Genomic DNA, 27,500 nt, shown 5'->3' with positions numbered 1-27,500 from the left:
GCACTGAGGGATGGTCAGTGACCCCTGGAGATGGTCAATAACCCCTGGAGATGGTCAATGACCCCTGGGGATGGCCAATGAGCACTGAGGGATGGTCAGTGACCCCTGGAGATGGTCAATGACCCCTGGGGATGGCCAATGAGCACTGAGGGATGGTCAGTGACCCCTGGAGATGGTCAATGACCCCTGGGGATGGCCAATGAGCACTGAGGGATGGTCAGTGACCCCTGGAGATGGTCAATGACCCCTGGGGATGGCCAATGAGCTCTGAGGGATGGTCAATGACCCCTGGAGATGGTCAATGACCCCTGGGGATGGCCAATGAGCTCTGAGGGATGGTCAATGACCCCCTGGAGATGGCCAATGAGCTCTGAGGGATGGTCAATGACGCCTAGAATGGCCAATGACCGCGGGGGATGGTGAGGGAGCCCTGAAGGAACAGCAGGGCTGACACCAGACCTCTTCCCGCGGTTGGGATCAGGCGGAGAACAGGACAACTCCAACCGCCACCCTCCCGCTCGAGCCCGCCGCACTCGAGGACCCCAACGGTCGCGGGCTCCATGGAAACGGTGGAGGGGGGGCGGGGCCTTGGGGGGGGGGCGGGAGGTGGTACCCGCCCCGGGCCATTCACGGCGACGCAGAGGCGGGTGGAGGACGATGGACAGGGGTGCTGCAGCCTATCAGGTAAGGCTGGAGTCAGCAGGGTGGATGGACGTGCCAATTTGCCAATGAAAGGTGGGCACGCGGGGGTGACGGACGGCGGCACTGGCCAATGGGAAGAGACCTCGGCTGGGTGGGCCGGCGCCGCTGGACAATGCGGCGAGTACCTGACGATGATAGACGGTGGTACTGCACAATGGGGCTCAGTGAAGGCGGCGACCCACTGCGAAGCCGACCAATGGGGCGAGGCCTGGGCGGCGATGGTGTCGCCACTGACCAATGGGACGACGCCTTGGCGGCGGCGGACGGCCGGCACTGACCAATGGGGAGGAGAGCGCGCGGTGACGGACCGCGGCAGGAGCCAATGGGGACGACAGCCGGGCGGAGACGGACAGCGGCAGAGGCCGATGGGGGAGGGGGAGGACAGTGACGGACGGCGGCACTGACCAATGGGGCGAGTCTCAGGCGCTGATGAACGTTTCGAGACCGTCCCACAGAGGCCGGAAGGGGCAGGGTTGGTGTGGAGCCGGAAGGAGCGGGAGAGCCCGCGGGAAGATGGCGGCGGGAGAGGAGGAAAGGTTGGTGGTTGAGGGAGGAAGAGAGACACAGACGCGGGGAGAGGGAGTAATCACCGCGACATCAGTGGGGCGTGACGTCATTGGGTCGTGACATCACTGCGTTATCCGGTTCGGCGCGAGTGACGTCACTGGGGGCGTGACCACGAGGAATGACGTCACTGCGTTTTCCATCGCTGAGACGTCACTGGGGGCGTGGCATCACGGTGTGTGACATCACTGGGGTGTATGACATCACTGGGGGCGTGACATCACTGTGTGTTCCTTTGCTGAGGGAGTGACATCACTGTGGGGTGACATCACTGTGGTGTGTGACATCACTGCATGTTCCTTTGCTGAGGGAGTGACATCACCGGGGGTGTGACATCACTGTGGGGTGACATCACTGTGGTGTGTGACATCACTGTGGTGTGTGACATCACTGCATGTTCCATTGCTGAGCGAGTGACATCACGGAAGTTACATCACTGAGTGACATCACGGGGTGGCGTGACATCACTGCATGTTCCATTGCTGAGGGAGTGACATCACCGGGGGTGTGACATCACTGTGTGTTCTTTTGCTGAGGGAGTGACATCACTGTGGGGTGACATCACTGTGGTGTGTGACATCGCTGCATGTTCCTTTGCTGAGGGAGTGACATCACTGGGGGAAGTTACATCACTGAGTGACATCACGAGGGTGGCGTGACATCACTGCATGTTCCATTGCTGAGGGAGTGACATCACTGGGGGAAGTTACATCACTGAGTGACATCACGAGGGTGGCGTGACATCACTGCATGTTCCATTGCTGAGGGAGTGACATCACTGGGGGAAGTTACATCACTGAGTGACATCACGAGGGTGGCGTGACATCACTGCATGTTCCATTGCTGAGGGAGTGACATCACTGGGGGAAGTTACATCACTGAGTGACACCACGGGGGTGGCGTGACCACTCTGGGGAGCGGCTTCACTGAGGGAGTGACATCACTGCATGTCCCACTGCTGAGGGAGTGACATCATGGGGAGTGACATCACTGCATGTCCCACTGCTGAGGGAGTGACATCATGGGGAGTGACATCACTGTGTGTTCCGTTGTTGAGGTAGTGACATCACTGTGGGGTGACATCAGTGGGGGTGTGATATCACTGCATGTCCCATTGCTGAGGGAGTGACATCACTGGGTGTGTGACCACTCTGGGCAGCGACATCACTGAGGGAGTGACATCACTGTGTTCCATTGATGAGGGGGTGTGACATCACAGTGGTGAAATCACTAGAATGATGTCATTGGCTGGAACATCATATAGGTGTGGCATCATGCAGAATGACATCACAAGTATGAGATCATAATGGTGACATGCATGGGTGTGACATCACTGGGGGAGGGGGGTGTCAGTGACATTCCGGGGGGCGGGGGGAGTGAGGAGATGGGCTCAATTGTAGATTTCGGGGTAAATCATTCCACCCCCCTCCCCCAGCTTTCCTGGCTCGGGGCGTTGGGGAGGGTCTGGGTGCGGAGAGAGTCAGTGATGTGGGTCTGGGACAGGGTGGGACGAGTGAAAGTCTGGAGGTTGGGAATGCACAGACTCGGGTGATTATGCATCCGCCGGTCAGGAGAGAGACGAGGGAGCCCGGTTCTACAGAAAGGGGTGAACTCTCTCTGTCTGTCTTTCTCTGTCTGTCGGCCTCACTCTTTCTCTCTCATCCCTCTCGCCAACAGCGATGAGTTGCTGGGGTGGCGGCATAGGGCAGAGATTGTTCCATTTGTATTCTCTGAAGGCACAGAGGGAGACGGGTGAGGACGGTGGAGGTGAAGCTGGGGCGGTATAGGGGTTAGGGAACAGAGGCACACTCTCAGAGAGGCACACACACAAACAGACACAAAGACACACACAGACGCGCACACACAAGCACGCGCACATATGCAAAGAGACAGACAGACGTGCACAGGCAGAGACGCACACGCACATATGCAGAGACACAGACAGAGAGACACAGGCAGACACACGCAAATATGCAGAGACACACACAGACACACGCGCACACATGCAGAGACACACAGACAGAGACACAGACACACGCACATATGCAGAGACACTCACAGACACATGCGCACGTATACAGACACAAACACAGATACAGACACATGTGCATATGTGCAGACACAAACACAGATACAGACAGACACATGCACACATGTGCAGAGACAAACACAGATACAGACAGACACATGCGCACATGTGCAGAGACAAACACAGATACAGACAGACACATGCGCACATGTGCAGACACAAACACAGATACAGACAGACACATGCGCACATGTGCAGAGACAAACACAGATACAGACAGACACATGCGCACATGTGCAGAGACAAACACAGATACAGACAGACACATGCACACATGTGCAGAGACAAACACAGATACAGACAGACACATGCACACATGTGCCGACACAAACACAGATACAGACAGACACATGCGCACATGTGCAGACACAAACACAGATACAGACAGACACATGCGCACATGTGCAGACACAAACACAGATACAGACAGACACATGCGCACATGTGCAGACACAAACACAGATACAGACAGACACATGCGCACATGTGCAGACACAAACACAGATACAGACAGACACATGCGCACATGTGCAGAGACACAAACACAGATACAGACAGACACATGCGCACATGTGCAGACACAAACACAGATACAGACAGACACATGCGCACATGTGCAGACACAAACACAGATACAGACAGACACATGCGCACATGTGCAGACACAAACACAGATACAGACAGACACATGCGCACATGTGCAGAGACACAAACACAGATACAGACAGACACATGCGCACATGTGCAGACACAAACACAGATACAGACAGACACATGCGCACATGTGCAGAGACACAAACACAGATACAGACAGACACATGCGCACATGTGCAGAGACACAAACACAGATACAGACAGACACATGCGCACATGTGCAGACACAAACACAGATACAGACAGACACATGCGCACATGTGCAGAGACACAAACACAGATACAGACAGACACATGCGCACATGTGCAGACACAAACACAGATACAGACACATGCGCACATGTGCAGACACAAACACAGATACAGACAGACACATGCGCACATGTGCAGACACAAACACAGATACAGACAGACACATGCGCACATGTGCAGAGACACAAACACAGATACAGACAGACACATGCGCACATGTGCAGACACAAACACAGATACAGACAGACACATGCGCACATGTGCAGACACAAACACAGATACAGACAGACACATGCGCACATGTGCAGACACAAACACAGATACAGACAGACACATGCGCACATGTGCAGAGACACAAACACAGATACAGACAGACACATGCGCACATGTGCAGACACAAACACAGATACAGACAGACACATGCACACATGTGCAGACACAAACACAGATACAGACAGACACATGCGCACATGTGCCGACACAAACACAGATACAGACAGACACATGCGCACATGTGCAGACACAAACACAGATACAGACAGACACATGCGCACATGTGCAGAGACACAAACACAGATACAGACAGACACATGCGCACATGTGCAGAGACACAAACACAGATACAGACAGACACATGCGCACATGTGCAGACACAAACACAGATACAGACAGACACATGCGCACATGTGCAGAGACACAAACACAGATACAGACAGACACATGCGCACATGTGCAGAGACACAAACACAGATACAGACAGACACATGCACACATGTGCCGACACAAACACAGATACAGACAGACACATGCACACATGTGCCGACACAAACACAGATACAGACAGACACATGCGCACATGTGCAGACACAAACACAGATACAGACAGACACATGCGCACATGTGCAGACACAAACACAGATACAGATAGACACATGCGCACATGTGCAGAGACACAAACACAGATACAGACAGACACATGCGCACATGTGCAGACACAAACACAGATACAGACAGACACATGCGCACATGTGCAGACACAAACACAGATACAGACAGACACATGCGCACATGTGCAGACACAAACACAGATACAGACAGACACATGCGCACATGTGCAGAGACACAAACACAGATACAGACAGACACATGCGCACATGTGCAGACACAAACACAGATACAGACAGACACATGCGCACATGTGCAGACACAAACACAGATACAGACAGACACATGCGCACATGTGCAGAGACATAAACACAGATACAGACAGACACATGTGCACATGTGCAGACACAAACACAGATACAGACAGACACATGCGCACATGTGCAGACACAAACACAGATACAGACAGACACATGCGCACATGTGCAGACACAAACACAGATACAGACAGACACATGCGCACATGTGCAGACACAAACACAGATACAGACAGACACATGCGCACATGTGCAGACACAAACACAGATACAGACAGACACATGCGCACATGTGCAGACACAAACACAGATACAGACAGACACATGTGCACATGTGCAGAGACACAAACACAGATACAGACAGACACATGCGCACATGTGCAGACACAAACACAGATACAGACAGACACATGCGCACATGTGCAGACACAAACACAGATACAGATAGACACATGCGCACATGTGCAGAGACACAAACACAGATACAGACAGACACATGCGCACATGTGCAGACACAAACACAGATACAGACAGACACATGCGCACATGTGCAGACACAAACACAGATACAGACAGACACATGCGCACATGTGCAGACACAAACACAGATACAGACAGACACATGCGCACATGTGCAGAGACACAAACACAGATACAGACAGACACATGCGCACATGTGCAGACACAAACACAGATACAGACAGACACATGCGCACATGTGCAGACACAGATACAGACAGACACATGCGCACATGTGCAGACACAAACACAGATACAGACAGACACATGCGCACATGTGCAGACACAAACACAGATACAGACAGACACATGCGCACATGTGCAGAGACATAAACACAGATACAGACAGACACATGTGCACATGTGCAGACACAAACACAGATACAGACAGACACATGCGCACATGTGCAGACACAAACACAGATACAGACAGACACATGCGCACATGTGCAGACACAAACACAGATACAGACAGACACATGCGCACATGTGCAGACACAGATACAGACAGACACATGCGCACATGTGCAGACACAAACACAGATACAGACAGACACATGCGCACATGTGCAGACACAAACACAGATACAGACAGACACATGCGCACATGTGCAGAGACATAAACACAGATACAGACAGACACATGCGCACATGTGCAGAGACAAACACAGATACAGACAGACACATGCGCACATGTGCAGACACAAACACAGATACAGACAGACACATGCGCACATGTGCAGACACAAACACAGATACAGACAGACACATGCGCACATGTGCAGAGACACAAACACAGATACAGACAGACACATGCGCACATGTGCAGACACAAACACAGATACAGACAGACACATGCGCACATGTGCAGACACAAACACAGATACAGACAGACACATGCGCACACGTGCAGACACAAACACAGATACAGATAGACACATGCGCAGAGACAAACACAGATACAGACAGACACATGCGCACATGTGCAGACACAGATACAGACAGACACATGCGCACATGTGCAGACACAGATACAGACAGACACATGCGCACATGTGCAGACACAAACACAGATACAGACAGACACATGCGCACATGTGCAGACACAGATACAGACAGACACATGCACACATGTGCAGACACAAACACAGATACAGACAGACACATGTGCACATGTGCAGACACAAACACAGATACAGACAGACACATGCGCACATGTGCAGACACAGATACAGACAGACACATGCGCACATGTGCAGACACAAACACAGATACAGACAGACACATGCGCACATGTGCAGACACAAACACAGATACAGACAGACACATGCGCACATGTGCAGACACAAACACAGATACAGACAGACACATGCGCACATGTGCAGACACAAACACAGATACAGACAGACACATGCGCACATGTGCAGACACAAACACAGATACAGACAGACACATGCGCAGAGACAAACACAGATACAGACAGACACATGCGCACATGTGCAGACACAGATACAGACAGACACATGCGCACATGTGCAGACACAGATACAGACAGACACATGCGCACATGTGCAGACACAAACACAGATACAGACAGACACATGCGCACATGTGCAGACACAGATACAGACAGACACATGCACACATGTGCAGACACAAACACAGATACAGACAGACACATGTGCACATGTGCAGACACAAACACAGATACAGACAGACACATGCGCACATGTGCAGACACAGATACAGACAGACACATGCGCACATGTGCAGACACAAACACAGATACAGACAGACACATGCGCACATGTGCAGACACAAACACAGATACAGACAGACACATGCGCACATGTGCAGACACAAACACAGATACAGACAGACACATGCGCACATGTGCAGACACAAACACAGATACAGACAGACACATGCGCACATGTGCAGACACAAACACAGATACAGACAGACACATGCGCACATGTGCAGAGACACAAACACAGATACAGACAGACACATGCGCACATGTGCAGACACAAACACAGATACAGACAGACACATGCGCACATGTGCAGACACAAACACAGATACAGACAGACACATGCGCACATGTGCAGAGACACAAACACAGATACAGACAGACACATGCGCACATGTGCAGACACAAACACAGATACAGACAGACACATGTGCACATGTGCAGACACAAACACAGATACAGACAGACACATGCGCACATGTGCAGACACAAACACAGATACAGACAGACACATGCGCACATGTGCAGAGACACAAACACAGATACAGACAGACACATGCGCACATGTGCAGAGACACAAACACAGATACAGACAGACACATGCGCACATGTGCAGACACAAACACAGATACAGACAGACACATGCGCACATGTGCAGACACAAACACAGATACAGACAGACACATGCGCACATGTGCAGACACAAACACAGATACAGACAGACACATGTGCACATGTGCAGAGACAAACACAGATACAGACAGACACATGCGCACATGTGCAGACACAAACACAGATACAGACAGACACATGTGCAGACACAAACACAGATACAGACAGACACATGCGCACATGTGCAGACACAAACACAGATACAGACAGACACATGCGCACATGTGCAGACACAAACACAGATACAGACAGACACATGCGCACATGTGCAGACACAAACACAGAGACACAGACAGACAAGCAGACGTGCAAATATGCAGAGAGACACACAGACACAAACACAGACAGACAGACACTCTCAGACACATGCGCACATATGCAGAGACACAAACACAGAGACTCAGACAGACACACACATGCACATATGCAATGACACAAACAGACAGAGACACTCACAGACACACACACGCACATATGCAGTCTCACACACACGCCCGCATATGCAGAGACACTCTCAGACACGCGCGCACATATGCAGAGAAACTCACAGACAGACACACACAGACACACGCGCACACATATGCAGACACACACCGACAGAGAGACACAGACACACACACGGACAGACACTCACAGACACACGCGCACATATGCAGAGACACACAGACAGAGACACTCACAGACACACACACGCACATATGCAGTGACACAGACACACACGCGCACATATGCAGAGATCACACAGACAGACACTCACAAACACGTGCACATATGCAGAGCCACACACATGGACAGAGACACATGAGCTCATGCACAGACACACAGGTGTGCACACACAGAGACACAAACTTACACAGGCACGTAGACACACGCAGATGCAAGCACACACAGGTGTGCACACAGGCACAAACTTACACTGGCATGTACACACAGACTGCAGACACACACAGTTGTGCACACAGACACAAACTTACACAGACATATACACACGCAGAGATGCAAACACACAGGTGTGCACACAGACATAAACTTACACTGACACGTACACACACAGATGCAGACACACACAGGTGTGCACACAGACACAAACTTACACTGACACGTACACACACAGATGCAGACACACACAGGTGTGCACACACAGAGACACAAACTTACACAGACACGTAGACACACGCAGATGCAAGCACACACAGGTGTGCACACAGGCACAAACTTACACTGGCATGTACACACAGACTGCAGACACACACAGGTGTGCACACTGACACGTACACACACACAGATGTAGACACACACAGTTGTGCACACAGACACAAACTTACACAGACATATACACACGCAGAGATGCAAACACACAGGTGTGCACACAGACACAAACTTACACTGACACGTACACACACAGATGCAGACACACACAGGTGTGCACACAGACACAAACTTACACTGACACGTACACACACAGATGCAGACACACACAGGTGTGCACACAGACACAAACTTACACTGACACAAACACACACACAGATGCAGACACACACAGGTGTGCACACAGACACAAACTTACACTGACACGTACACACACACAGATGCAGACACACACAGGTGTGCACACAGACACAAACTTACACTGACACAAACACACACACAGATGCAGACACACACAGGTGTGCACACAGACACAAACTTACACTGACACAAACACACACACAGATGCAGACACACACAGGTGTGCACACAGACACAAACTTACACTGACACGTACACACAGATGGAGACACACACAGGTGTGCACACTGACACAAACTTACACTGACATGTACACACACACAGATGCAGACACACACAGGTGTGCACACAGACACAAACTTACACTGACACAAACACACACACAGATGCAGACACACACAGGTGTGCACACAGACACAAACTTACACTGACACGTACACACAGATGGAGACACACACAGGTGTGCACACTGACACAAACTTACACTGACATGTACACACACACAGATGCAGACACACACAGGTGTGCACACAGACACAAACTTACACAGACATATACACACACACAGATGCAGACACACACAGGTGTGCACACAGACACAAACTTACACTGACACGTACACACACACAGATGCAGACACACACAGGTGTGCACACTGACACAAACTTACACTGACATGTACACACACACAGATGCAGACACACACAGGTGTGTGCGCACAGACACAAACTTACACTGACACGTACACACACAGATGCAGACACACACAGGTGTGCACACAGACACAAACTTACACTGACACGTACACACACACAGATGCAGACACACACAGGTGTGCACACTGACACAAACTTACACTGACACAAACACACACACAGATGCAGACACACACAGGTGTGCACACAGACACAAACTTACACTGACACAAACACACACACAGATGCAGACACACACAGGTGTGCACACTGACACAAACTTACACTGACACAAACACACACACAGATGCAGACACACACAGGTGTGCACACAGACACAAACTTACACTGACACAAACACACACACAGATGCAGACACACACAGGTGTGCACACAGACACAAACTTACACTGACACAAACACACACACAGATGCAGACACACACAGGTGTGCACACTGACACAAACTTACACTGACACAAACACACACACAGATGCAGACACACACAGGTGTGCACACTGACACAAACTTACACTGACACAAACACACACACAGATGCAGACACACACAGGTGTGCACACTGACACAAACTTACACTGACACAAACACACACACAGATGGAGACACACACAGGTGTGCACAAAGACACAAACTTACACTGACACGTACACACACACAGATGGAGACACACACAGGTGTGCACACAGACACAAACTTACACTGACACGTACACACACACAGATGGAGACACACACAGGTGTGCGCACAGACACAAACTTACACTGACACGTACACACACACAGATGGAGACACACACAGGTGTGCACACTGACACAAACTTACACTGACACGTACACACACACAGATGGAGACACACACAGGTGTGCACACAGACACGTACACACACACAGATGCAGACACACACAGGTGTGCACACAGACACGTACACACACACAGATGCAGACACACACAGGTGTGCGCACAGACACAAACTTACACTGACACAAACACACACACAGATGTAGACACACACCCTCCCTCCCACCCACTCACTGACTTTCTTTTTCCGTTGCAGTGTCCTGTCCTCTGAGATAGTGGTACTCCAGTCCATCTACCTGGAGGAGCTAACCATCCGGGAACACCCGAGCAGGTATGTGCTAAGACCGTTTGGATTGCACACCCTCTCTTCCCCCCCCCCCCCACGGTCCCGACCTAAAGGCCCATGAGCTGATGTCTCGCCCTGTTCCCCCGCAGACCGCACCCATGGGAGGTTAGCATCACCTTGTACCCTGCCACTGCCGATCACACCGAGTCCCAGTACGTTCGCTTCACCCTCACCCTCTCCCTGACCGCACAGGTAAGCAGGAGGGGGTTACAGGGCGGGGGGGGGGGGGGGGGAGAGGGGGGTTACAGGGATAGGGAGGGGGGGTACGGGGGTACAGGGATAGGGAGGGGGTGTAGGGGGGTTACAGAGACAGGGAGGGGGTGTAGGGGGGTTACAGGGATAGGGAGGGGGTGTAGGGGGGTTACAGGGACAGGGAGGGGGTGTAGGGGGTTACAGGGATAGGGAGGGAGTGTAGGGGGGTTACAGGGACAGGGAGGGGGTGTAGGGGGGTTACAGAGATAGGGAGGGGGTGTAGGGGGGGTTACAGGGACAGGGAGGGGGTGTAGGGGGTTACAGAGATAGGGAGGGGGTGTAGGGGGGGTTACAGGGACAGGGAGGGGGTGTAGGGGGGTTACAGAGATAGGGAGGGGGTGTAGGGGGGGTTACAAGGACAGGGAGGGGGTGTAGGGGGGTTACAGAGATAGGGAGGGGGTGTAGGGGGGGTTACAAGGACAGGGAGGGGGTGTAGGGGGGTTACAGAGATAGGGAGGGGGGGTAGGGGTTTACAGGAACGGGGAGGGGGTTACAGGGACGGGGGGGAGGGGGTTACAGGGAGGGGGGTGGGGGGTTACAGGGACAGGGAGGGGGTGTAGGGGGGTTACAGAGATAGGGAGGGGGTGTAGGGGGGTTACAGGGACAGGGAGGGTGTGTCGGGGGGTTACAGGGACAGGGAGGGGGTGTAGGGGGGTTACAGGGACAGGGAGGTGGTGTAGGGGGTTACAGAGATAGGGAGGGGGTGTAGGGGGTTACAGAGATAGGGAGGGGGTGGAGGGGGTTACAGGGACAGGGAGGGGGTGGAGGGGGTTACAGGGACAGGGAGGGGGTGTAGGGGGGTTACAGAGACAGGGAGGGGGTGTAGGGGGTTACAGAGATAGGGAGGGGGTGTAGGCGGTTACAGGGATAGGGAGGGGGTGTGGGGGGTTACAGGGACAGGGAGGGGGTGTAGGGGGTTACAGAGATAGGGAGGGGGTGTAGGGGGTTACAGGGACAGGGAGGGGGTGTAGGGGGGTTACAGGGACAGGGTGGGGGGGGAGGGGGTTACAGGGACAGGGAGGGGGTGTAGGGGGGTTACAGGGACAGGGTGGGGGGGGAGGGGGTTACAGGGACAGGGTGGGGGGGGAGGGGATTACAGGGATAGACAGGTCAGCGGGTGAAGGGGCTGAGCAGGTCTTGGTGACAGTCCTATCGGAGAGAGACCTCTGTGTTGGGGCTGTTTGAGCAGGGACAGTGTACGAAGTGTTGCGATTAATGCTGTGAAACAGCAACGCTCTGATCTTGGCCTGATCTCTCCCATTTCTCTTGTGTCTTACTGTGCCGTGATCGATCCATCTTCATCATCCTGTCTTTCTCTGTGTCCCTCTCTCTCTCTTGCTCTCTGCGTCCCCCTCGCTCTCTCTGTCCCCCTCTGTCTCTGTCTCTCTCTCTCTCTCTCTCTCTCTCTGTGTCTGCCTATGTCTCACCCCTGCCTCCCCCCTCATCCCTCAGTATCCTGATGACGCTCCCGTGGTATCCATTAGAAATCCTCGTGGACTTTCGGACGAGCGGATACAGAGGTGAGGAAATTCTTAAACGATCCATCTGGGAAAGGTCAGTGCTGAGGGAGCCCCGCGCTGTGGGAGGGTCAGTGCTGAGGGAGCCCCGCACTGTGGGAGGGTCAGTGCTGAGGGAGCCCCGCGCTGTGGGAGGGTCAGCGCTGAGGGAGCCCCGCACTGTGGGAGGGTCAGTGCTGAGGGAGCCCCGCGCTGTGGGAGGGTCAGCGCTGAGGGAGCCCCGCACTGTGGGAGGGTCAGCGCTGAGGGAGCCCCGCACTGTGGGAGGGTCAGTGCTGAGGGAGCCCCGCACTGTGGGAGGGTCAGTGCTGAGGGAGCCCCGCACTGTGGGAGGGTCAGTGCTGAGGGAGCCCCGCACTGTGGGAGGGTCAGTGCTGAGGGAGCCCCGCACTGTGGGAGGGTCAGTGCTGAGGGAGCCCCGCACTGTGGGAGGGTCAGTGCTGAGGGAGCCCCGCACTGTGGGAGGGTCAGTGCTGAGGGAGCCCCGCACTGTGGGAGGGTCAGTGCTGAGGGAGCCCCGCACTGTGGGAGGGTCAGTGCTGAGGGAGCCCCGCACTGTGGGAGGGTCAGTGCTGAGGGAGCCCCGCACTGTGGGAGGGTCAGTGCTGAGGGAGCCCCGCACTGTGGGAGGGTCAGTGCTGAGGGAGCCCCGCACTGTGGGAGGGTCAGTGCTGAGGGAGCCCCGCACTGTGGGAGGGTCAGTGCTGAGGGAGCCCCGCACTGTGGGAGGGTCAGTGCTGAGGGAGCCCCGCACTGTGGGAGGGTCAGTGCTGAGGGAGCCCCGCACTGTGGGAGGGTCAGTGCTGAGGGAGCCCCGCACTGTGGGAGGGTCAGTGCTGAGGGAGCCCCGCACTGTGGGAGGGTCAGTGCTGAGGGAGCCCCGCACTGTGGGAGGGTCAGTGCTGAGGGAGCCCCGCACTGTGGGAGGGTCAGCCCCGAGGGAGCCCCGCACTGTGGGAGGGTCAGTGCTGAGGGAGCCCCGCACTGTTGGAGGGTCAGTGCTGAGGGAGCCCCGCACTGTGGGAGGGTCAGTGCTGAGGGAGCCCCGCACTGTGGGAGGGTCAGTGCTGAGGGAGCCCCGCACTGTGGGAGGGTCAGCCCCGAGGGAGCCCCGCACTGTGGGAGGGTCAGCCCCGAGGGAGCCCCGCACTGTGGGAGGGTCAGCCCCGAGGGAGCCCCGCACTGTGGGAGGGTCAGCCCCGAGGGAGCCCCGCACTGTGGGAGGGTCAGCCCCGAGGGAGCCCCGCACTGTGGGAGGGTCAGCCCCGAGGGAGCCCCGCACTGTGGGAGGGTCAGCCCCGAGGGAGCCCCGCACTGTGGGAGGGTCAGCCCCGAGGGAGCCCCGCACTGTGGGAGGGTCAGTGCTGAGGGAGCCCCGCACTGTGGGAGGGTCAGCCCCGAGGGAGCCCCGCACTGTGGGAGGGTCAGCCCCGAGGGAGCCCCGCACTGTGGGAGGGTCAGCCCCGAGGGAGCCCCGCACTGTGGGAGGGTCAGCCCCGAGGGAGCCCCGCACTGTGGGAGGGTCAGCCCCGAGGGAGCCCCGCACTGTGGGAGGGTCAGCCCCGAGGGAGCCCCGCACTGTGGGAGGGTCAGCCCCGAGGGAGCCCCGCACTGTGGGAGGGTCAGCCCCGAGGGAGCCCCGCACTGTGGGAGGGTCAGCCCCGAGGGAGCCCCGCACTGTGGGAGGGTCAGCCCCGAGGGAGCCCCGCACTGTGGGAGGGTCAGCCCCGAGGGAGCCCCGCACTGTGGGAGGGTCAGCCCCGAGGGAGCCCCGCACTGTGGGAGGGTCAGCCCCGAGGGAGCCCCGCACTGTGGGAGGGTCAGCCCCGAGGGAGCCCCGCACTGTGGGAGGGTCAGCCCCGAGGGAGCCCCGCACTGTGGGAGGGTCAGCCCCGAGGGAGCCCCGCACTGTGGGAGGGTCAGCCCCGAGGGAGCCCCGCACTGTGGGAGGGTCAGCCCCGAGGGAGCCCCGCACTGTGGGAGGGTCAGCGCTGAGGGAGCCCCACACTGTGGGAGGGTCAGTGCTGAGGGAGCCCCGCACTGTGGGAGGGTCAGTGCTGAGGGAGCCCCGCACTGTGGGAGGGTCAGCGCTGAGGGAGCCCCACACTGTGGGAGGGTCAGTGCTGAGGGAGCTCCGCACTGTGGGAGGGTCAGTGCTGAGGGAGCCCCGCACTGTGGGAGGGTCAGTGCTGAGGGAGCCCCGCACTGTGGGAGGGTCAGTGCTGAGGGAGCCCCGCACTGTGGGAGGGTCAGCGCCGAGGGAGCCCCGCACTGTTGGAATATCACGTGCAATTCTGGTCTCCTTCCTATCGGAAAGATGTTGTGAAACCTGAAAGGGTTCAGAAACGATTGACAAGGAGGTTGGGAGGGTTTGAGCCTCAGGGAGAGGCTGGGGCTGTTTTCCCTGGAGCGTTGGGGGCTGAGGGGTGACCTTATAGAGAATTATAAAACCGCAAGGGGGCAGGGATAGGGTAAATGGGCAAGGTCCTTGCCCCCTGGGGTGGGGGAGTCCAGAACTGGCGGGGGGGGGGGGGGGGGGCGGAGGTTTGAGAGGTGACAGGGCCGCCTTTTCTCACCCAGAGGGTGGTACGCGTGTGGAACGAGAAAGTGGTGGAGGCTTGGGCCAATGACAACAGGCATCTGGATGGAGGGAACGTGGGGTTAGAGGGATAGGGGCCGAGTGCTGGCACACAGGGACGAGATTAGGTTCGGGATATCTGGACGAGTTGGACCGAAGGGTCTGTTTCCGTGCTGTACGTCCGCAGTTCTCTCGTTATCGAAAATGAGTATTTATTTCACGGTGACAAACCCTGGGTCGAGGTCGATCGGGACGTACAGGTGAACCTGGATTATCCGCAGGTCGACGGCGGGGAGGATTTTGTTCGGATAATCGAATGTTCGGTCCACACGCTTCGCCCCAGCATTGGGACCTCCTTCGGTTAATCCGAAATTCGGAAAAAACCGATGTTCGGCTGACCGAGGTGTTACAGTCACTCCAATGCTTCTGTCAGCGTCCCCCCCCACACGCAGACGGAGAGTGGGCGCGGGGGAAAGCACGGGTGTTGCGGACGGAGGGAAAGACCTGGAAACAGCAGATCGGCGATCCCGGTCCTGAGGTGACTCCTTGCCGTGACCTGAACGCAGTTTCCCGTTCTCCGGCCACTTCCGCCTGCTTTGCGGAATGGTTGAGATACCCCCTTCGGGCCAGAGGTTGGGGCTTCAGAGGGGAGGGAGAGAGGAAGCCCGGACACTCCCCACGCCGCTCAGATCCCTGGTCAGACAGCGTCAGGGCATGGCCAACTCGGTCAGGGGGGTAAAGGCTTTTGGGGTTATGCTCGCTGTATTGGTCAGTGCGTTGTGTGTAGGGGTTGGGAGGGTCACGTTGTGTCTGTATTGGTCAGTGTGTTGAGTGTAGGGGTTGGGAGGGTCACGTTGTGGCTGTATTGGTCAGTGTGTTGAGTGTAGGAGTTGGGAGGGTCACATTGTGGCTGTATTGGTCAGTGTGTTGAGTGTAGGGGTTGGGAGGGTCACGTTGTGACTGTATTGGTCAGTGTGTTGAGTGTAGGAGTTGGGAGGGTCACATTGTGGCTGTATTGGTCAGTGTGTTGAGTGTAGGAGTTGGGAGGGTCACGTTGTGGCTGTATCGGTCAGTGCGTTGAGTGTAGGAGTTGGGAGGTCACGTTGTGGCTGTATTGGTCAGTGTGTTGAGTGTAGGAGTTGGGAGGGTCACGTTGTGGCTGTATCGGTCAGTGTGTTGAGTGTAGGAGTTGGGACGGTCACGTTGTGGCTGTATTGGTCAGTGTGTTGAGTGTAGGAGTTGGGAGGGTCACGTTGTGGCTGTATCGGTCAGTGCGTTGAGTGTAGGAGTTGGGACGGTCACGTTGTGGCTGTATTGGTCAGTGTGTTGAGTGTAGGAGTTGGGAGGGTCACGTTGTGGCTGTATCGGTCAGTGTGTTGAGTGTATGAGTTGGGAGGGTCACGTTGTGGCTGTATTGGTCAGTGCGTTGAGTGTAGGAGTTGGGAGGGTCACGTTGTGGCTGTATCGGTCAGTGCGTTGAGTGTAGGAGTTGGGACGGTCACGTTGTGCCTGTATTGGTCAGTGTGTTGAGTGTAGGAGTTGGGAGGGTCACGTTGTGACTGTATTGGTCAGTGTGTTGAGTGTGGGAGTTGGGAGGTCACATTGTGACTGTATTGGTCAGTGTGTTGAGTGTAGGGGTTGGGAGGTCACGTTGTGGCTGTATCGGTCAGTGTGTTGAGTGTAGGAGTTGGGAGGGTCACGTTGTGGCTGTATCGGTCAGTGCGTTGAGTGTAGGAGTTGGGACGGTCACGTTGTGGCTGTATTGGTCAGTGTGTTGAGTGTAGGAGTTGGGAGGGTCACGTTGTGGCTGTATCGGTCAGTGCGTTGAGTGTAGGAGTTGGGAGGGTCACGTTGTGGCTGTATTGGTCAGTGCGTTGAGTGTAGGAGTTGGGAGGGTCACGTTGTGGCTGTATCGGTCAGTGCGTTGAGTGTAGGAGTTGGGAGGGTCACGTTGTGGCTGTATCGGTCAGTGCGTTGAGTGTAGGAGTTGGGACGGTCACGTTGTGCCTGTATTGGTCAGTGTGTTGAGTGTAGGAGTTGGGAGGGTCACGTTGTGGCTGTATCGGTCAGTGTGTTGAGTGTAGGAGTTGGGAGGTCACGTTGTGGCTGTATTGGTCAGTGTGTTGTGTGTAGGAGTTGGGAGGGTCACGTTGTGGCTGTATCGGTCAGTGTGTTGAGTGTAGGAGTTGGGAGGGTCACGTTGTGGCTGTATTGGTCAGTGTGTTGAGTGTAGGAGTTGGGAGGGTCACGTTGTGGCTGTATTGGTCAGTGTGTTGAGTGTAGGAGTTGGGAGGGTCACGTGGCTGTATTGGTCAGTGCGTTGAGTGTAGGAGTTGGGAGGGTCACGTTGTGGCTGTATTGGTCAGTGTGTTGAGTGTAGGAGTTGGGAGGGTCACGTTGTGGCTGTATCGGTCAGTGTGTTGAGTGTAGGAGTTGGGAGGGTCACGTTGTGGCTGTATCGGTCAGTGTGTTGAGTGTAGGAGTTGGGAGGTTACGTTGTGGCTGTATTCGTCAGTGTGTTGAGTGTAGGAGTTGGGAGGTTACGTTGTGGCTGTATTGGTCAGTGTGTTGAGTGTAGGAGTTGGGAGGACACGTTGTGGCTGTATCGGTCAGTGCGTTGAGTGTAGGAGTTGGGAGGGTCACGTTGTGGCTGAATCGGTCAGTGTGTTGAGTGTAGGAGTTGGGAGGGTCACGTTGTGGCTGTATCGGTCAGTGCGTTGAGTGTAGGAGTTGGGAGGTCACGTTGTGGCTGTATTGGTCAGTGCGTTGAGTGTAGGAGTTGGGAGGGTCACGTTGTGGCTGTATTGGTCAGTGCGTTGAGTGTTGGAGTTGGGAGGGTCACGTTGTGGCTGTATCGGTCAGTGCGTTGAGTGTAGGAGTTGGGAGGGTCACGTTGTGGCTGTATTGGTCAGTGCGTTGAGTTTAGGAGTTGGGAGGGTCACGTTGTGGCTGTATCGGTCAGTGCGTTGAGTGTAGGAGTTGGGAGGACACGTTGTGGCTGTATCGGTCAGTGTGTTGAGTGTAGGAGTTGGGAGGGTCACGTTGTGGCTGTATTGGTCAGTGCGTTGAGTGTAGGAGTTGGGAGGGTCACGTTGTGGCTGTATGGGAGTCAGGGCCACTTTGGGAATACTGCGTTTGATTCCAGTCTCCCTGCGACAGGAAGGATGTTGTGAAAGGGTTCATAAAAGATATACAAGGACATTGGGAGGGTTGGAGCTACAGGGAGAGGCTGAACAGGCTGGAGCTGTTTTCCCTGGAGCGTCGGAGGCTGAGGGGTGACCTTATAGAGGTTTATAAAATCATGAGGGGGCACGGAGAGGGTAAACAGACACAGTCTTTTCCCTGGAGTGGGGGAGTCCAGATCTAGAGGGTTGAAGGTGAGAGGAGAAAGATTTGAAAGGGGCACCTTTTTTCCCCCCCAGAGGGTGGTGCGTGTGGGGAACGAGCTGCCAGAGGAAGTGGTCGAGGCTGGGACAATGACAACAGACATTTGGATGGGGGGGGACGTGGATAGGAAGGGGTTAGAGGGACATGAAGGGCAATTGGGATGAGATTAATTCGGGAAAACGGGTCAGCACAGACGGGGTGAGCCGAAGGGTCTGTTTCCATGATCTGTAACTCGAGAAAGGCCACAGGATTTGCAGCGAGCACTCGATCGACAGTTAGCTTCTGGGAATGTTTGCTAATACTTTACCACGAACCACTTGTCTTTCAACAGCATCTGGCAGACTTTGACAGACCTCGCCCAGGAGAACGTGGGAACACAAACGCTTTTCCAACTCATTGAGGTGTGGCTATGTCTGCAGTACAGGGGTTACTGAGGGACAGTGTGAGGGGGCTGGATTAACATCAGTAAGGATACAGTCAGTAACACAGGGCGCTGGGGGGGAGAGGGGTTACTGAGTGACAGTGTGAGGGAGCTGGATTAACATCAGTAGGGATACAGTCAGTAACACAGGGCCCTGGGGGGGAGAGGGGTTACTGAGTGACAGTGTGAGGGAGCTGGATTAACATCAGTAGGGATACAGTCAGTAACACAGGGCCCTGGGGGGGAGAGGGGTTACTGAGTGACAGTGTGGGGGAGCTGGATTAACATCAGTAGGGATACAGTCAGTAACACAGGGCCCTGGGGGGGAGAGGGGTTACTGAGTGACAGTGTGAGGGAGCTGGATTAACATCAGTAGGGATACAGTCAGTAACACAGGGCCCTGGGGGGGAGAGGGGTTACTGAGTGACAGTGTGGGGGAGCTGGATTAACATCAGTAGGGATACAGTCAGTAACACAGGGCGCTGGGGGGGGGAGAGGGGTTACTGAGTGACAGTGTGAGGGAGCTGGATTAACATCAGTAGGGATACAGTCAGTAACACAGGGCACTGGGGGGGGAGAGGGGTTACTGAGTGACAGTGTGAGGGAGCTGGATTAACATCAGTAGGGATACAGTCAGTAACACAGGGCACTGGGGGGGAGAGGGGTTACTGAGTGACAGTGTGAGGGAGCTGGATTAACATCAGTAGGGATACAGTCAGTAACACAGGGCCCTGGGGGGAGAGGGGTTACTGAGTGACAGTGTGAGGGAGCTGGATTAACATCAGTAGGGATACAGTCAGTAACACAGGGCCCTGGGGGGGGAGAGGGGTTACTGAGTGACAGTGTGAGGGAGCTGGATTAACATCAGTAGGGATACAGTCAGTAACACAGGGCACTGGGGGGGAGAGGGGTTACTGAGTGACAGTGTGAGGGAGCTGGATTAACATCAGTAGGGATACAGTCAGTAACACAGGGCCCTGGGGGGCGGAGAGGGGTTACTGAGTGACAGTGTGAGGGAGCTGGATTAACATCAGTAGGGATACAGTCAGTAACACAGGGCCCTGGGAGGGAGAGGGGTTACTGAGTGACAGTGTGAGGGAGCTGGATTAACATCAGTAGGGATACAGTCAGTAACACAGGGCCCTGGGGGGGAGAGGGGTTACTGAGTGACAGTGTGGGGGAGCTGGATTAACATCAGTAGGGATACAGTCAGTAACACAGGGCACTGGGGGGGAGAGGGGTTACTGAGTGACAGTGTGAGGGAGCTGGATTAACATCAGTAGGGATACAGTCAGTAACACAGGGCACTGGGGGGGAGAGGGGTTACTGAGTGACAGTGTGAGGGAGCTGGATTAACATCAGTAGGGATACAGTCAGTCACCCAGGGCGCTGGGAGGGAGAGGGGTTACTGAGTGACAGTGTGAGGGAGCTGGATTAACATCAGTAGGGATACAGTCAGTAACACAGGGCCCTGGGGGGGAGAGGGGTTACTGAGTGACAGTGTGAGGGAGCTGGATTAACATCAGTAGGGATACAGTCAGTAACACAGGGCCCTGGGGGGGAGAGGGGTTACTGAGTGACAGTGTGAGGGAGCTGGATTAACATCAGTAGGGATACAGTCAGTAACACAGGGCCCTGGGGGGGAGAGGGGTTACAGAGTGACAGTGTGAGGGAGCTGGATTAACATCAGTAGGGATACAGTCAGGAACACAGGGCCCTGGGGGGGGAGAGGGGTTACTGAGTGACAGTGTGGGGGAGCTGGATTAACATCAGTAGGGATACAGTCAGTAACACAGGGCGCTGGGGGGGAGAGGGGTTACTGAGTGACAGTGTGGGGGAGCTGGATTAACATCAGTAGGGATACAGTCAGTAACACAGGGCCCTGGGGGGGGAGAGGGGTTACTGAGTGACAGTGTGAGGGAGCTGGATTAACATCAGTAGGGATACAGTCAGTAACACAGGGCCCTGGGGGGGGAGAGGGGTTACTGAGTGACAGTGTGAGGGAGCTGGATTAACATCAGTAGGGATACAGTCAGTAACACAGGGCCCTGGGGGGGGAGAGGGGTTACTGAGTGATAGTGTGAGGGAGCTGGATTAACATCAGTAGGGATACAGTCAGTAACACAGGGCCCTGGGGGGGGGAGAGGGGTTACTGAGTGACAGTGTGAGGGAGCTGGATTAACATCAGTAGGGATACAGTCAGTAACCCAGGGCCCTGGGGGGGAGAGGGGTGACTGAGTGACAGTGTGAGGGAGCTGGATTAACATCAGTAGGGATACAGTCAGTAACACAGGGCGCTGGGGGGGAGAGGGGTTACTGAGTGACAGTGTGAGGGAGCTGGATTAACATCAGTAGGGATACAGTCAGTAACACAGGGCGCAGGGGGGGAGAGGGGTTACTGAGTGACAGTGTGAGGGAGCTGGATTAACATCAGTAGGGATACAGTCAGTAACACAGGGCGCTGGGGGGGGAGAGGGGTTACTGAGGGACAGTGTGAGGGAGCTGGATTAACATCAGTAGGGATACAGTCAGTAACACAGGGCGCTGGGGGGGAGAGGGGTTACTGAGGGACAGTGTGGGGGAGCTGGATTAACATCAGTAGGGATACAGTCAGTAACACAGGGCGCTGGGGGGGAGAGGGGTTACTGAGTGACAGTGTGAGGGAGCTGGATTAACATCAGTAGGGATACAGTCAGTAACACAGGGCCCTGGGGGGGAGAGGGGTTACTGAGGGACAGTGTGAGGGAGCTGGATTAACATCAGTAGGGATACAGTCAGTAACACAGGGCGCTGGGGGGGAGAGGGGTTACTGAGGGACAGTGTGAGGGAGCTGGATTAACATCAGTAGGGATACAGTCAGTAACACAGGGCCCTGGGGGGGAGAGGGGTTACTGAGGGACAGTGTGGGGGAGCTGGATTAACATCAGTAGGGATACAGTCAGTAACACAGGGCCCTGGGGGGGGAGAGGGGTTACTGAGGGACAGTGTGAGGGAGCTGGATTAACATCAGTAGGGATACAGTCAGTAACACAGGGCCCTGGGGGGGAGAGGGGTTACTGAGGGACAGTGTGGGGGAGCTGGATTAACATCAGTAGGGATACAGTCAGTAACACAGGGCCCTGGGGGGGAGAGGGGTTACTGAGTGACAGTGTGAGGGAGCTGGATTAACATCAGTAGGGATACAGTCAGTAACACAGGGCCCTGGGGGGGAGAGGGGTTACTGAGTGACAGTGTGAGGGAGCTGGATTAACATCAGTAGGGATACAGTCAGTAACACAGGGCCCTGGGGGGGAGAGGGGTTACTGAGTGACAGTGTGAGGGAGCTGGATTAACATCAGTAGGGATACAGTCAGTAACACAGGGCCCTGGGGGGGAGAGGGGTTACTGAGTGACAGTGTGAGGGAGCTGGATTAACATCAGTAGGGATACAGTCAGTAACACAGGGCGCTGGGGGGGAGAGGGGTTACTGAGTGACAGTGTGAGGGAGCTGGATTAACATCAGTAGGGATACAGTCAGTAACACAGGGCGCTGGGGGGGAGAGGGGTTACTGAGTGACAGTGTGAGGGAGCTGGATTAACATCAGTAGGGATACAGTCAGTAACACAGGGTCCTGGGGGGTGAGAGGGGTTACTGAGTGACAGTGTGAGGGAGCTGGATTAACATCAGTAGGGATACAGTCAGTAACACAGGGTCCTGGGGGGTGAGAGGGGTTACTGAGTGACAGTGTGAGGGAGCTGGATTAACATCAGTAGGGATACAGTCAGTAACACAGGGCCCTGGGGGGGGAGAGGGGTTACTGAGTGACAGTGTGAGGGAGCTGGATTAACATCAGTAGGGATACAGTCAGTAACACAGGGCCCTGGGGGGGAGAGGGGTTACTGAGTGACAGTGTGAGGGAGCTGGATTAACATCAGTAGGGATACAGTCAGTAACACAGGGCACTGGGGGGGAGAGGGGTTACTGAGTGACAGTGTGAGGGAGCTGGATTAACATCAGTAGGGATACAGTCAGTAACACAGGGCCCTGGGGGGGAGAGGGGTTACTGAGTGACAGTGTGAGGGAGCTGGATTAACATCAGTAGGGATACAGTCAGTAACACAGGGCGCTGGGGGGGAGAGGGGTTACTGAGTGACAGTGTGAGGGAGCTGGATTAACATCAGTCGGGATACAGTCAGTAACACAGGGCGCTGGGGGGAGAGGGGTTACTGAGTGACAGTGTGAGGGAGCTGGATTAACATCAGTAGGGATACAGTCAGTAACACAGGGAGCTGGGGGGGAGAGGGGTTACTGAGTGACAGTGTGAGGGAGCTGGATTAACATCAGTAGGGATGCAGTCAGTAACACAGGGAGCTGGGGGGGAGAGGGGTTACTGAGTGACAGTGTGGGGGAGCTGGATTAACATCAGTAGGGATACAGTCAGTAACACAGGGCCTTGGGGGGGAGAGGGGTTACTGAGGGACAGTGTGGGGGAGCTGGATTAACATCAGTAGGGATACAGTCAGTAACACAGGGCCCTGGGGGGGAGAGGGGTTACTGAGTGACAGTGTGAGGGAGCTGGATTAACATCAGTAGGGATACAGTCAGTAACACAGGGAGCTGGGGGGGAGAGGGGTTACTGAGTGACAGTGTGGGGGAGCTGGATTAACATCAGTAGGGATACAGTCAGTAACACAGGGCCCTGGGGGGGAGAGGGGTTACTGAGGGACAGTGTGGGGAGCTGGATTAACATCAGTAGGGATACAGTCAGTAACACAGGGCCCTGGGGGGGAGAGGGGTTACTGAGGACAGTGTGGGGGAGCTGGATTAACATCAGTAGGGATACAGTCAGTAACACAGGGCCCTGGGGGGGGAGAGGGGTTACTGAGGGACAGTGTGGGGGAGCTGGATTAACATCAGTAGGGATACAGTCAGTAACACAGGGCCCTGGGGGGAGGCGGTTACTGAGTGACAGTGTGAGGGAGCTGGATTAACATCAGTAGGGATACAGTCAGTAACACAGGGCCCTGGGGGAGAGGGGTTACTGAGTGACAGTGTGAGGGAGCTGGATTAACATCAGTAGGGATACAGTCAGTAACACAGGGCCCTGGGGGAGAGGGGTTACTGAGTGACAGTGTGAGGGAGCTGGATTAACATCAGTAGGATACAGTCAGTAACACAGGGCCTGGGGGGAGAGGGGTTACTGAGTGACAGTGTGAGGGAGCTGGATTAACATCAGTAGGGATACAGTCAGTAACACAGGGCGCTGGGGGGGGAGAGGGGTTACTGAGGGACAGTGTGAGGGAGCTGGATTAACATCAGTCGGGATACAGTCAGTAACACAGGGCCCTGGGGGGGAGAGGGGTTACTGAGGGACAGTGTGAGGGAGCTGGATTAACATCAGTAGGGATACAGTCAGTAACACAGGGCGCTGGGGGGGAGAGGGGTTACTGAGGGACAGTGTGAGGGAGCTGGATTAACATCAGTAGGGATACAGTCAGTAACACAGGGCCCTGGGGGGAGAGGGGTTACTGAGGGACAGTGTGGGGGAGCTGGATTAACAATCAGTAGGGATACAGTCAGTAACACAGGGCCTGGGGGGGGAGAGGGGTTACTGAGGGACAGTGTGAGGGAGCTGGATTACATCAGTAGGGATACAGTCAGTAACACAGGGCCTGGGGGGAGGGGTTACTGAGGGACAGTGTGGGGGAGCTGGATTAACATCAGTAGGGATACAGTCAGTAACACAGGGCCCTGGGGGGGAGAGGGGTTAGTGAGTGACAGTGTGAGGGAGCTGGATTAACATCAGTAGGGATACAGTCAGTAACACAGGGCCCTGGGGGGAGAGGGGTTACTGAGTGACAGTGTGAGGGAGCTGGATTAACATCAGTAGGGATACAGTCAGTACACAGGGCCCTGGGGGGAGAGGGGTTACTGAGTGACAGTGTGAGGGAGCTGGATTAACATCAGTAGGGATACAGTCAGTAACACAGGGCCTGGGGGGAGAGGGTTACTGAGTGACAGTGTGAGGGAGCTGGATTAACATCAGTAGGGATACAGTCAGTAACACAGGGCGCTGGGGGGGAGAGGGGTTACTGAGTGACAGTGTGAGGGAGCTGGATTAACATCAGTAGGGATACAGTCAGTAACACAGGCGCTGGGGGGGAGAGGGGTATACTGAGTGACAGTGTGAGGGAGCTGGATTAACATCAGTAGGGATACAGTCAGTAACACAGGGTCCTGGGGGGTGAGAGGGGTTACTGAGTGACAGTGTGAGGGAGCTGGATTAACATCAGTAGGGATACAGTCAGTAACACAGGGTCCTGGGGGGTGAGAGGGGTTACTGAGTGACAGTGTGAGGAGCTGGATTAACATCAGTAGGGATACAGTCAGTAACACAGGGCCTGGGGGGGGAGAGGGGTTACTGAGTGACAGTGTGAAGGGAGCTGGATTAACATCAGTAGGGATTACAGTCAGTAACACAGGGCCCTGGGGGGGAGAGGGGTTACTGAGTGACAGTGTGAGGGAGCTGGATTAACATCAGTAGGGATACAGTCAGTAACACAGGGCACTGGGGGGGAGAGGGGTTACTGAGTGACAGTGTGAGGGAGCTGGATTAACATCAGTAGGGATACAGTCAGTAACACAGGGTGCTGGGGGGGGAGAGGGGTTACTGAGTGACAGTGTGAGGGAGCTGGATTAACATCAGTAGGGATACAGTCAGTAACACAGGGCGCTGGGGGGGAGAGGGGGTTACTGAGTGACAGTGTGAGGGAGCTGGATTAACATCAGTAGGGATACAGTCAGTAACACAGGGCCCTGGGGGGGAGAGGGGTTACTGAGTGACTGTGTGAGGGAGCTGGATTAACATCAGTAGGGATACAGTCAGTAACACAGGGCCCTGGGGGGGGAGAGGGGTTACTGAGTGACTGTGTGAGGGAGCTGGATTAACATCAGTAGGGATACAGTCAGTAACACAGGGCCTGGGGATGGGAGAGGGGTTACTGAGTGACAGTGTGGGGAGCTGATTAACAATCAGTAGGGATACAGTCAGTAACACAGGGCCCTGGGGGGGAGAGGGGTTACTGAGTGACAGTGTGAGGGAGCTGGATTAACATCAGTAGGGATACAGTCAGTACACAGGGCGCTGGGGGAGAGGGGTTACTGAGTGACAGTGTGAGGGAGCTGGATTAACATCAGTAGGGATACAGTCAGTAACACAGGGCCCTGGGGGGGAGAGGGGTTACTGAGTGACAGTGTGAGGGAGCTGGATTAACATCAGTAGGGATACAGTCAGTAACACAGGGCCTGGGGGGGAGAGGGGTACTGAGTGACAGTGTGAGGGAGCTGGATACATCAGTAGGGATACAGTCAGTAACACAGGGGCTGGGGGGGGAGAGGGGTTACTGAGTGACAGTGTGAGGGAGCTGGGATTAACATCAGTAGGGATACAGTCAGTAACACAGGGCCGCTGGGGAGTGGGGGGAATGCTATCCCTGCTGATATATTTGAGATTGCTTTCTCTCTCCCAGAAGGGTAAGGAGATACTAACCAGCAATAACATCCCTCATTGCCAGTGTGTGATCTGTCTC

The 27,500-nt window shown here is 55.0% G+C and overlaps 2 protein-coding genes across 2 annotated transcripts in view; one reads left to right on the top strand and one right to left on the bottom strand.

Annotated features, from left to right (window-relative positions):
- LOC122546227 (serine/threonine-protein kinase 36) overlaps positions 1-566 on the bottom strand; it is a 79,184-nt gene extending 78,618 nt beyond the window's left edge. The window contains exon 1 of the mRNA XM_087984308.1: positions 1-566. This exon is cut by the window's left edge and continues 1,214 nt beyond it. The gene's annotated coding sequence lies outside the window, so the exon portion shown is untranslated.
- A 599-nt stretch (positions 567-1,165) lies between these two features.
- rnf25 (ring finger protein 25) overlaps positions 1,166-27,500 on the top strand; it is a 27,335-nt gene continuing 1,000 nt past the window's right edge. The window contains exons 1-6 of the mRNA XM_087984307.1: positions 1,166-1,238; positions 11,687-11,761; positions 11,866-11,968; positions 13,481-13,548; positions 19,842-19,911; positions 27,441-27,495. Of these exons, the coding sequence (XP_087840433.1) occupies positions 1,216-1,238; positions 11,687-11,761; positions 11,866-11,968; positions 13,481-13,548; positions 19,842-19,911; positions 27,441-27,495 (394 nt within the window). The 5' untranslated portion in view covers positions 1,166-1,215. The remainder of the gene's footprint in view (positions 1,239-11,686; positions 11,762-11,865; positions 11,969-13,480; positions 13,549-19,841; positions 19,912-27,440; positions 27,496-27,500) is intronic.

The sequence above is a fragment of the Chiloscyllium plagiosum genome, unplaced genomic scaffold, assembly GCF_037043375.1.
Source record: "Chiloscyllium plagiosum isolate Xiang-an unplaced genomic scaffold, Cpla_swu_hap1 HiC_scaffold_48, whole genome shotgun sequence".
Lineage (NCBI taxonomy): Eukaryota > Metazoa > Chordata > Chondrichthyes > Orectolobiformes > Hemiscylliidae > Chiloscyllium > Chiloscyllium plagiosum.
The sequence above is the reverse complement of the archived record's forward strand: the minus strand, read 5'-3'. Positions and strand labels throughout refer to the sequence as shown.